The sequence below is a fragment of the Zonotrichia albicollis genome, chromosome 8 (assembly GCF_047830755.1).
Source record: "Zonotrichia albicollis isolate bZonAlb1 chromosome 8, bZonAlb1.hap1, whole genome shotgun sequence".
Classification (NCBI taxonomy): Eukaryota; Metazoa; Chordata; class Aves; order Passeriformes; family Passerellidae; genus Zonotrichia; species Zonotrichia albicollis.
Window position 1 is genome coordinate 4,544,952 of NC_133826.1, and position 12,666 is coordinate 4,557,617.

The 12,666-nt window shown below is 42.4% G+C and overlaps 1 protein-coding gene across 19 annotated transcripts in view; it reads left to right on the forward strand.

The window, feature by feature from the left end:
- Nucleotides 1–12,666, forward strand: part of DAB1 (DAB adaptor protein 1) — a 411,090-nt gene that overhangs the window by 380,725 nt on the left and 17,699 nt on the right. For 15 of the 19 annotated variants that reach the window (XM_074545715.1, XM_074545714.1, XM_074545726.1 and 12 more), the window contains one exon: nucleotides 4,350–4,409. In XM_074545715.1, the coding sequence (XP_074401816.1) occupies nucleotides 4,350–4,409 (60 nt within the window). The remainder of the gene's footprint in view (nucleotides 1–4,349; nucleotides 4,410–12,666) is intronic. The other 4 variants (XM_074545723.1, XM_074545718.1, XM_074545725.1 and 1 more) reach the window with 1 other exon arrangement.

Below are 12,666 nucleotides of genomic sequence, written 5' to 3' on the forward strand. Positions count from 1 at the left end.
GTGCATCTCATACATAGCTCATAGCTCGTAGTTCTCATCCATCACCAAAACTGTCTTGGCATTTCATTCTGGTGACATTATCTGCCCAGTCACAATGTGGTTTTTCTGTTGTTTGTCATATCGGCTCCTGCGAATTGATATTAACTTTGTCGACTCACAAACTTTTGAGTACACCATATGAGGTGATAAATGGAGATTTTCTCTTTTTTTCTGTTAATTTTTTTGAAATTTTTACACCTATTCTGAGAAACATGCTGAAGATGTTTTGTTGGCAGGCCGTCCAAGCAATTCCTAGAAATTTCAGTGGTGCTGCTCTTGTTTCTCTTGTCTAACCAAGGAAATAACTGAGCAAAACCTCAGAGCTCTCAAGGGACATCCCCCCAGACCAGGGAAACTATTTTCAGAGTGCATATGTTATGTTAAAGCCCAAGCTCACATTCTTCACACTGACAAAAAGCTGCATTGAAAGCAATATAAAATAATCTTTTGTCGTTCAATTTATCCTCAAGGGATCGGTACGAGGTTTATTAAAATATAATGTAATTCATTTTGTATCACATACTAGAGGCAAATCTGAGGATAGACAGAGATCTTTGTGTGCTGTGAGAAAATTGTGATGGAGGAAATTGTTCAGTGTGCAGGGGAAGGAGTTCGAAGCAGTGATTAAGCATTTCATCCAGCTGGACTAGAGGTTGATCTGCTTACAGGAAAAGATTGTGAGGTAGGCAGGAGCAAGGATAGAACAAAAAGGAAAAGCATTAAGTAATGAGAAAATGTAGGAAGATAATAGAAAAAATAAAAGGCTTGTGTAGCTGTAAGCTAAAATAAAAAGCTGATTGGGAAAGAGAAATGCAAGTTAAATGTTAGAAAACAACATCTTACAGATGCCATCAGAAGGTCATTAATATGAGATTCATTTAATTTCTCCCAGCTGCTCCCCTGGCACCATGCACACTCAAAAATGCAGCTTTTTGCATCTCCACACCAAGACATGCAAAGCTCTCACTCAAGGTGAGAGTCTGCCTAAGGCTGAACATTTTCAGTGTTGAAAGTTTGACTGTTCTCAGCAAATGTTAAAAAATTGCTAGTCTAGTTGTCAGGTTTGTGGTAGAAACAAAAATCCCATGAGAACTAGATTTGAGGGGAAAAAATGGTGATTGTTGTTCATCAAAGTGTGGAGCTTTTAGTGACACTTCAAAGAATTAGAAGGTGGAAGGAGGCAAAATGGGGCTGTTGCTCCCAGTGTTTGTAGATCTTCCAGCAGTCATTGGTGGGTAGGGAAGAGGTTGGAAGTGTGTTTTGAGTAATAGCCCAGAGAACTACAGGACTCCTTGGGCAGTTTCTTTTCCATAAAATGGAAATAGAAGGTGAAAAGCAGGTGGTGAGACCTTGTCTCATCTCAGGGTACTGCTGTTACTGTCCTCCAAGTCACCAGAGAATTGCTCAAGGCTTCATTTGACAGCATCTGGATGTGATGAAGTGTTTCCTCCCGCAGTGGTCACAGAGAACACCTGTGATTAATGTGCCATACTCTGGATCTTCACAGTCTAGCATTGTCCTCTCTGTTTACTACCTGAGTACAGCAAGTGCTGAACTGGGGAGCTGGGAGTCATTTTTTGGTCTCTCTGTAACTGATGGACGCTGAGGTGTCCCAGCTGCAGACTGGCCCGTAGCCATGAGCTTCCCAGCTCCCACGGGCTGCCTGAGCTCTTGGCTTCCACAAATATGGGTCTCCACACCTCAGATTTTGCACTCAGATACTGACAAAATTGTTTCTCTTACAAGATCTTGGTCAGCTCATAACCATCAGGCTACTGTTTAAAACAAAATTGAGAAAGATCCTCTTTTATATTTTTTGATTAATTGGGTTTTTGTTGTTGTTTTTTTTCTTTCTTTTAAATTTGATGCATATTTGTGGCAGCTTCTATTATTTACTGTGAAGCCTTCCCCATAGCAGACATTGTTACACATATATCTGCTCAATAACCTCACACAGCCTTGCTTCAGCCTCACCAAACCTTTCTGCTGGTGCTGCTCTGGCTTTTCATTTGCTGGCATGCAACAAATTCACTTCTCCCTTGGTGTCAGAGATTCCCAGCCCATGGGGAATTGCAGATGAAAGATACGTGCAGAAAGTGACAATTTCTATTTCTTTTTAGCATAATAGAGGTCACAACTTTCTTTTTAAGCATTCTTTCTCTGTCTGTCACCTTTCTTTGATACATTACCCCAAAGAGTGTCTGTGTCTGCTCTTCTAATATTATCTATGTAAGTTGCTATAATTTGTTAGTTAAGGACTCAATCACTGAGCACATACCAACACTCAGATTGCTTAATAGCTGCTCCTCTGCTGTCTGGTGTTCTGGAGAGGTAAAAATGGGATTCTGGGAGGTGGTTTGGTGTTTGTGTGGCAGCTCTGGTCTCTGTGGAGAGGAAAGTTCTGCTCCATGAGGAGTTGACAATCTGAGATTGAGGGTTTAGGACTGTGGTGCTTTTATTGCTGCACGATGCAAAGACATCCAGATGGTTCACAGCCTGTCACAGAGACAGAGCTGACAGCAGAAATAGAGCTGGTACCTCTTACTGGTGCTGCTAATCAAAGGAAAAACAGCAATTTCCTTGTAGCCCCCAGAGTAGGCAGAGATGCAAACAAATGTGGTGGTGAACAGCAAGAAAAGACAGCAGGTCAGGCAGCACTGAGGTGGGAGGGAGAAATGGCTTTCAGGAAAGTTCTTCCGTCTTCATATGAGATGCAAGGAGCTCTTCTCTGGATAAATTGGGGTAGAAAAAGAAGGGTTGATGGTGCAGGGAAATGCTCAGTCCACAGCTCTGGATCAGGTCCAGATTGGGATGATTTCATAGAAAGGTTGGAAGGAGGAAGAGGAGAATGGCTGAAAGGGAAAGATTTTGGAGACAAAAGGAAAAATGCACACTATTGAAAATTTAGAAACAGTTTATCTTTTCTTATTTCCCCTCCTTTTGTGAAGACTCAGCTTTCCAGTGACTTCCTAAATCAACCATTCCTGGTTCCTGCTCTCACACTGTCACCTCCAGCTCTCTCTTTTTCCAGACTCTTACTGCCATGGCACTGAATTTTCACCAGTTCCACATATCTGATGTGGTACTGGCCTTGGTGGAAGTGGCCAGAGAAAGCCAAGGTTAGGAATAGAGGAGATCTTCCACAAAGTTCATTGTTTCTTTGAGAGTTCCTGACAAACTCTTCAATGTGCACCGAGTTAAGAACACAAAGTTTCTTGTGAAGGCTGTACAACAGTACAGAGATGTTTTATACAGAATAATAAATGGTAGCATATCTCGATGAATAAGTAACATTTCACCAGTCTGAGAATAGTATCAGAACCTTAAGATACTTATTGTATTATAAAACAAAAAGGTCATAATTTTACCATATATGCGATATCATCTCATTGACTTGTGAGGTTTCATTGTTGTCTGAAATGTAACTTTTGTACTCTGAGTGCCTTGTTTGGTGGAAAAGCACTACTGATGAGAACAGGTTGCTGTTCTTTTTGCTTTTGCCATTTTCAGTGGACACTCAGTGCATCCAAGGAGGAAAGGAAGCATAATCACAAATTATAGAAATTATAAATATGCAAACAAGTGGTCCTTGGGTGAGCACAGCCCAGTACTACAGAGCAGCTGAGTCTGCATCAGCAGGTTATAAAAGAATCCCCTGGGTATAAATCATGACTGGTGGCTCAAATAAAGGTTCACACAGAGTTTTAAGTGCATTGTCCCCTGCCCACCTCTCCCGTGTCAGGCTTCAAAATTCCTTAGGAAAATTGCAGCATTATAACCAAATATTTCATAGAGCAACCACAAGGCCCCATCACTGCAATATTAGGACTCTTTTTAAAGATTAAATGAATTGTGAGGGAGAAATCTGACACAAGGTAAAAACATCTCTTACCCTCACCTTGGTAACTCTGCTCTGTGTCTCTGGGGGAGATGATGAACTCACCTGACCATAACTTCCATTGCCCATCTCTTAAACCCCAAGATAAAGAAAAAACAACCATTTAAGTAGGAAGGAGTTCCAAGTGCGCCTGGACTTCATATAACCACAATCATCTGAGGATGGAAATCTCCTTCCTGAACACTGCTGGGCTGTAGAAAATTCAGATAGGTGTTTTATTTCTTCAGTATTTTCTCCATTAATGGTCCTACTTGGATAAGAAGGGAATCATCATTGATTTCATTAATACTAAAAATTAGTATTAAATAAACTACTCATTTAGGTACACCCTGTGCATAAATAGCAGTTGCTGTTTTCAGTTTTTCATCCAAGCTGCTTTTGTAGTGACCTCAGTTTTCCTTTGCTGTTGCAGGTTCCTACCAGCCAAAAGAAGGAAGGTGTTTATGATGTGCCAAAAAGTCAACCTGTAAGTGTAAGTATCTCCCCTATTTATATACAGTAAAGGAAGTGAGATTTTTAGCTTCTGTGGCTTTTATTATTGTCTGTAACATTTAATACATTTCTTCATGGTGTGACTTTTGTCAGTGATACGTTATGGGTTGGTGGGGACTGTGATGCCACTTACATCCATCTCCATTCATTGCCTGAATCTCCTTTCTGTCTTTTCTAACTCATTTTTAGGCAAGTCACCATTTGTGAATGTGTTATTTGTGGTTGGGAGTTGACAGCAAGCCTTCTGCCTGTTAATGCCTGAGGTGCTGCCTGGTTTTGAAGGGTTCCTCTGATACCCAAATATGTATTGTTTCTGTAGTGCTCTAAGTGCTGGAAACTAAGCTTAATTCAGCTCAATTTTTTCTGTCCTGTACCTTGCTTGGGCAGGAAAATATTTAAAAAATAGGGGTAATATGCTGCTGTAGGCAAAAAGCACCATTCCCATTCTGTGTATTGGCATTTTGAAATGGTGCAGCATTTATTCCTAAAATATGCAAAGAATGGTTACAAGTGTTTGAGAGAAGTGACAGATGCCTTGGAACAAGGTGTGTGTTTGCTGAAGGGTGGGTTATGCTGTTCTATATAAAGTTGTGATATAAATGCCTCAAGAAATTTTTGGATTGCTTTGGTTACCCCAAAAAATTAGTATTTCTGAGTATCTGTGTGAAAGTGGAGAAAAAGTAAGGAAAAGAATTTCAGAATTTCAGAATTGTAGTGGGAGAAACATGGGGAAGATGCCTGTGTTCAAGAGAAGGAGATTTTTTTGCACCAGGATGTGATGACTTGCACAGCCACCAAGACGTGGAATAAAAAAAGAAAAATGCTGTGAAGGAGCTGAATGGGGACCTGGACTGTGACACTTCTGGGCTTTGCACAGCCAAACAAACCAACCCTGCCAAAAACATTTCACCATGAGCCAGTAGGAGTGGGGAGGAATCTTCATGTTGCCTGCAGAAATCTGGTGAAATAACTCACATTGCATCACTGATTGAGGGATTTGTGGGCATGGAGTAGCAGTTGATTTTTCACTTACTTCTCGTGTAGCTTTTCATATAGTTCAGCGGTACAATTTTTCTGCTGCGCTTTTTCTGTGACTCTCTTATTATCCCTTCAGTGATGCTTCAATTTCACTCAGGGTACAGTGTGTAATTTAGGTTGTTGCAGTGTGGCTGGGTGTGCAGTGCTTGCAATCATATCTGCAGACACTGGTACTACTCTATCCTGCAAATAGCAGATATGAGATATAGGAGTCATGGAACCTACTCTGTAATCATCAAATTCATTTAATCTGCCATCTCCATGAAGCTGGTTGCACCTTTTTTTTTTTTTGCTAGTTCATGTTTAAATTTAAAGGGATTGAAGCTTTTTCTGTAATCAACTTCTGTACATTAATTAATGAAGAAAAGGCGAAGAGGGAGAAAGAGGTAGCTGAGATCCTTTGTCACCTTTTTATACTAGTATGTATTAAAAAAAAGAGCAATAGCTCTTAAAATTAGCAATTTAATATTCCACTGCCCATCTGATTTATTGCTCACCCTTCCACACGTGAGACTTTCTGTCATTGAGACACTTGCCATAATTTTGTTTTCAATTTATAGCTGTCATTATTATATAAACCTCTAAAATTCAATCTGAGGGCAAATAATCAAGCTCATGTACTCGCTTTAAACATGTAAGGACACTTCCTTTATTACTGAAAGCAAGGAGGTCTTGCTTTCAGTAATTTCATAATGGATGAACCAAGTGAGGAACTTTTTTGTGGCTCCTGATAGGTTTCAGGCACCATGAATTCTCTCTGCTGATGATACATTCAGTTCTCAATAACAATGCAGCAAGTTTTGGTTGAATTTAGGCTGAATTGCTCAAAGTCCTTGGGCAGAGATGGAGTTTCCATCTTGGAATTGTTTTCCTCTGGTGTGTTCCCAGGCAGGTTTAGGGATACTGAAGTGGTCATCCAGGTGTCATCCAGCCTTGTCTCAGTGGAGAGAATTGGCCATTTCTCAGGTTGGATTGGCCTTGGAACAACCTGCTCCAGGGGGAGAATTCCCTGCCTATGGCAGGGGATTGGAATAAAATGATCTCTAAGGCCCCTTCCAACTCAAACCATTCAGTGATTCTCTGATGCTGTGGAATTCCTCCCATCTGCAGGACGTGTTCCTCTCAGGTGGAAACAAATGTACAACTGCACGTGGTTCTTTGGTGGCTGAAGATGAATTTTACATGAACTGCTGACATGATGGCTTCTAAACATTAGGCTTAGGTGGAGTGAGATCACAGAATCACAGAGTTTCTAGGTTGGAAGAGACCTTTAAGATCACTGAGTCCAACCCGTGTTCTAACACCTCAACTAGATCATGGCACCAAGTGCCACATCCAGTCTTTTTTAAACACATCGAGGGATGGTGACTCCACCACCTCCCTGGGTAGATGATTCCAGTATTTGACCACTCTTTCTGTGAAAAACTTCCTCCTTAATTCTAGCCTGTAACTCCCTTGGTGCAGCTTGAGATAGTGTGGAGGCTTGAGGGCAGAATCCCCATTTCAGAGGCTGCTTTGAAACTGGGCAGTGTAATTCACACTGATTTTCAGTAAGGTACAGCTTCCTAAGGTACCAGAACCATTTTGGCAAATATTTCTTCATGGATAGGGGATCCTACTGAGGCAGAAGGTGTGAAGCATCTCCCTGGTGCTGCCAGGGAGGAGCAGGAGAGTTCAAAATTGTGTATTCATGTGTTTAACAATGCTGTGCTATTGTGAGGCCGTTTGTCAGCAGGTGTCAGAGTGCTTTATGGCCTGGCTCCTCATGATCTCTGATATCAAATAATGTAAATACGGAGCAAATGAGGCAGAAAGGAATGAGCCTCATCCCAGGATTGGAACGGACCCACTGAACTCAATTATCAGCAGTGGCTGCTTGCCAAGTCACTGCTCTGACATTGGGATGGAAAGATTTGCTTACTCAATGTAATTCTGGTGTTTCCCCACCTCTCTGCTGCATCCCTTCCCAGCAAATACTGCTCTCTCATGGTTTTCCTCAGCTGAGCTCCAGACACACACTTTCCCTGGAATTCAGTTCCCTCCCAGTACCTCTCCCTTCCTCTGTATTAACTCACATTTCTTGAATTCATTCTTATTTTCTCTCTGCTCTGTCCTTGGACCAATTCTCCCATTCCCCATTCACTGAGACTAGACATCAAGACAAAGAAAGCAGGCTTACCCTAAATTCTTCTGTTAAGTGGTGCATGCTCCACTTAAAAATTCTAGTTCTGTGTTTGAAATTAACTGTTCTAAAAAAGGAAAATGTTTAATGATCTCTTATTGTCATAATTTCCCTTCGTCTCCCCATTAAACATCCACATCAAGTTCTACCTGTCACGGTGTTTTTAGTAATGAGTCAGCCTGTAAAATACCCTTCACAGAGACTGTCAGTCACGTCACAATAAAACCTTCTCTGCTCATCAAAGTGTCTAAATTCTCTGCTTAACAATTTCATGAAGGCTTTCAAACAGCTCATCTCACTGCTGTGTAAAGATCCAAGGCATCAGAGGTGCTGCCTCACAGTGCAGGCAGGCATTGGGTTGGTGCCAGGTGTGTGGGGAATATCAGACCAGGCTGGAACACAGGGAGGAATTCCACGTTTTAGGACATGGTGTGGGAGGAGCAGATGAAGCTGGACCTGAGCACACTCGGGTTTAGAAGCCACAAGACCTTTCTGGTGTGTTTGGGAAAGCTCAGCTTTGATTCTGGCTGGGATTGCAGTGCCATTCCCACAGCTGGCTTCTCCCAGATGTGGCTTGTTGGGGAAGAGGAAACAGGAAAGCCTTGTAAATATGATTGCCTGGCAAAAGATTTTGAGAATATAGAAACTATAAGCGAGATTGAAGTGAAAGCAAGCTTTGAGATACCTCAGTTACTGAACAACTGGAAAACAATGATGTGGCCAGCTGAAGGTAATCCCCTTTTGATGAAACAATTCCCTCTGCTTGCAGACAGGCCCAAGGGTCAGAGCAGACCCTGCCAGCTTGGCAGAAGGGCCCAAAGAGGATTTTATGGTTTAAAATGTAGCACAGTATGGTAATGTACTGATTCTTATAGGCTGTATGGAAATGCTACAGGATTTGTATCTTGTACTAGATTGGTTAGTGAGAATTAGGATATTCAACACAGAAGATTTATTGTATTGTAATGGGAACCTCACTCTCTTACGCTTTTACTTTCTCACCCTTTTATGCTCTTACCTTTTCCTGCTCTTACCCTTTTGACTCTCTTACCTTTTTTACTCCCTTACTTTCTCCCCCTCTCACCCTCTCTACCCCTCTCTTCTCTCGGGCCTGCTCCAGCTGTGGCTGGCAGCTCCCAGCAGGGCCCTGCACCCAGGCCCTTTGCAGTAAACCACAAATTCCACAACCTGGCTTCAGAGATCTCTGCTCTCCATCCATCCCGACCATCCTGCCCCCAACAGTCCTACAGTGGCTTTGCAGAAACAGCTTGCAGGCTGCTGATGTTGACTTCAGCCTCCCCAGTCAGGCTTCCAGGATCAAATTCTCAGACATGAGGAGAGAGGGAGTGCACAGTCCTGGTCTCTGGCCATCTGTGCTGGGAAAACTGTCCAGTTTTATTTACATTTGCTGAAAGAGACACCTGTGTTCCAATGTCCTGATTTAGTCACACCCAATTAAACCCCATGGATGAGGTTTAATAGTGCAGTGTGGGACGTGCATTTTTAACAGGTACAGCTACTTGTTGCAAAGACTGGGAAATGTATTAGTTTGTTGGGACAATGTCTTGTGGCCTGGATTGATGATTTGGTGGGCCTTTGTTTTTTAGGCAGAATCATAGAATGAAAATCATAAGAAGATTTGGATTGGAAGTGACCTTAAAGATCTGTTTCAGCAGGAACACTTTCACTAGACCAGGTTGCTCCAAGCCCTGTCCAGCCAGTTTTTGGTTTTGGGGTTTTTTTTCTTGAGTTATCTTTTTCTGGGATATTTTCTGGTTAATTCCTTAATAAAAACTTCAGTGGCAGAGGAAGCAGAAGCCAGGTCCTCCTCCCTAATAATCTTCCCAGTTTATAGCATCATCAACCTGATGTGATGAAGTTCTTTCATGTGTTCACCAGCACCCTCTGTGCCTGGGAATTTCATTATCTTGGGAATGTGTAGCCTGGGAGCAGTGTGGGCCTGGCTCCAACCTGGAGTCACTCTGGTGGTCTCTTGATTTATTAGAGTCTGTCAGAGAAAAGTGGTAATTGAAGCATTTTAAATACCATTTCCTATAAGAGTAAATACCCCAAGTACACAGGGAATTCAGAATTAAGTTCCCAGCAAATGAAGAGAAAATAAACAGATGAGTAAGCGTCTGTTTTGATCATATGAAGAGTTCCTTAATTTAACGGAAGCTATTGAGCAACAGTGGAGCAATTCAATTCCCTCAACATGCCTCAGTAATCTGGGATGTCAATTATATCCCACAGTCCCAATTCTTCAGCTGTGCAGGATTGACTAACAGGATGTTTAACTAGCACATCCAGGCCTTCCCACTCACCAAACAAAGGCACCTGGACAGTTGGGAATGCAGTGAAGCTCAAGGCTGCCCTGTAATTGGGTACATCACACCCAGGGCTTGGGTTTGTGGCTTCAGGAGAATTCCCTGAAGGAAAATGGTCATGATCACTAACTCAGAGTTACTTTGTCAAACTGAAAAGACGAAATTTAAACAGGAGAATTCCCATGTCCCATGGATTTTTACCCTGTGCAATGTCAGATTCTCAAAATGCCAGGATTTTGGGTAAAAATCCATCAGTGGTTTCATGGCAGCTCATGTTGCTGCCATGACCCGCGCTGGTTGGGAATTGCCTCCATCACTGGAAGTGTTGGGTGGGGCTCTGAGCAGCCTGATCTGATGGTAAAATGTCCCTGCTCATGGCAGGGGTGGAACTGGATGAGCTTCAAGGTCCCTTCCACCCCAAACCATTCCTGGTTCCACAAAGAAATGTTCACAGCAGCCTTAAAATGAAAGGGTTGTGCTCATCTGTACCTCCGTGAATCTGGGATGGTGACAGCAGTCTGTAACTGGGAAAGGTCATGGCATTTGAGGATCTTTGGGATCTGCAGGAAGCTGAATGTTGCAAAAACATTGACAATTTTTTCTTGACACACATTCTTCTGTGTATTCTTTTTAATTGGGAAGTAATTGAGCAGTTCTTTGTTGAGTTCCCATGCCACTTCATTAATTCAGCAGTAGTTTTACAGGAAAACAATGTCTGTGGGATGTTTTTGGGATGTCTCAACCTACCAGACGTGGTTTGACTGATGATGGGTTTAGTCCTGATGCTGACATGCTCCTTCACTGTGGTTCTAATTGTTTTTTTTAGAATGAATGGTGGCTAATTAGCAAGCTGCTTGCAGCTCGTGGAGCTTGTAGCAATATCAACAGTTGTGGTGTAAGGTGCAAACAACTGGGGCTTTGCTGAGCTGCAATAACCATTTGAACCATCAGAAAAGTTATTTGTCATAGCCAAATCTTTACATGTTCAGCTGAAATAAGATAGAAAATCTTTAGTGTGACCAACCGTTTGACTTGTCATTAGACTTCCATGTAAAATCCATGTCAGGAAAAGGGAATTGGAGATGCAGAGAGGCTGTGGTTGGGTGATTCCTCTTTGGTCTGCTGGGCTGTGTGGTGGAGCACTTGCCCTGAGTGCAAGAAACCAAATGTAAACCACTCCGCTGCCTTAAAGGAGTTGAATAGCTAATACCCAGCTCAAAGGTTAATTACTAATTGCTGCTTATTTGCTATATTTAGTATCCTTCATACTCTTTTTTCTTGTTGAGCTGTGTAGCAGAGTACAAGTTAATTACCATGGGGTTTTTTTCATGCTTTTAAGCACCATCTTTCCTCCATTCTCTGAGATTACAAAACCACGTTTTGTGAGATACTATTTTATCATCTTGTGTGCAAAAGTACAGCAGTATTAAGCAGGTTTTCTCGTGCCATATGTCAGTGTGGATCCCTTGCTGCTGGTGAAAAACAGACTGAGTAGCAGAGGTTGGGTATTCTGTCTTGATATGTGTATGGGACTGAAGGAAGAAGGTGCTTCACACTCATGGGAGCACAAGAGCCCTGTTTTAGATTTCTCTTTAAAATTCTGAGCTTCTGCATTGCTTAGAAAAGATGTTTTTCAGAGGACTTGGTGATCAGAGGGAGTACTGGAGTGGATCAGTTTTATGTGGTTTATTTAAGCTGCAGCTCACTTGTCTCTTATCCTTATGGGTGCCTTCCAGCTCAGGATGTTCTGTGATTACCATTGTTGTGCACTCTAGAGTTTTCTCCAGATCCTGGACAATAAGTTATTTTTTAGTGAATAGTAAAAAGTGTCACAAGTAATTTTGCTATAGGCTTGGAATGGTCTCAGACTGCTCCTGGCTTGCAGTGGTGCTGCTGCTTTAAGGACCAGATTTGCATATTTTGTGTTGGAAAGATTTACAGGATATCTCACCTGCCTGTCTAGGAAGATGGAGCTTTCATGACAGGATTAATGTCACTGTGCTGCAAGGATTAATTGTCCTTCCTCCTCCCCATCCTGCTCGTGAGGGGCTGGTGAGCTCCCGCTGGCTGAGCTGGAGGGGGTTTCACATCCAGCCCCCTTGGGAGCCTTTTGGGAGAATTAAAGCAAGCTTTTGCACCACTCTGTGCAGGAATCCTCACCTGAAGAAGGAGCAGGAGCTGCAGCATCTCTCCAGGCTTCTGGTGTTGGAGGGTGGGGGGCAGACAGGGTAGCTGTCAGAGCACAAAGTGATGAACTGCTGGCCAAAACTCTGAAAAAAGCATTCTGCTGTCATTTGAAGAGTGTTCTCAAAGTCTCTGGAGTTCTTTGAGTGAATGGACACAGCTTTGCTCACACTTTCCTCTCCTGGAGCTGGGGGGACACAGGGTCAGCTGCAGGAAGGTGCAGGACTGTATCTGCTCCTGATTGTGCACAATGACATTATGGTGCTTTGGCTTTGCCTTTGCCACTCTTTTATTTTCTCTTTTCTTCAGCTTTGTAATGAGATGAGGTGGGGGAAAACATTCTAGGCTGTTTGTGAGATTTTTAAGTGACATGGAATTACTGACTCGTAACCTGTATGAAGCTTCTCAGTCATCTTAATTTTCACAGCCTGCTGTTGTTTGTGTCTGCAGAAATGAAGTCTCCAACACTACAATCAATGTTACATGAAATTTAGCCTTCTGAAGTG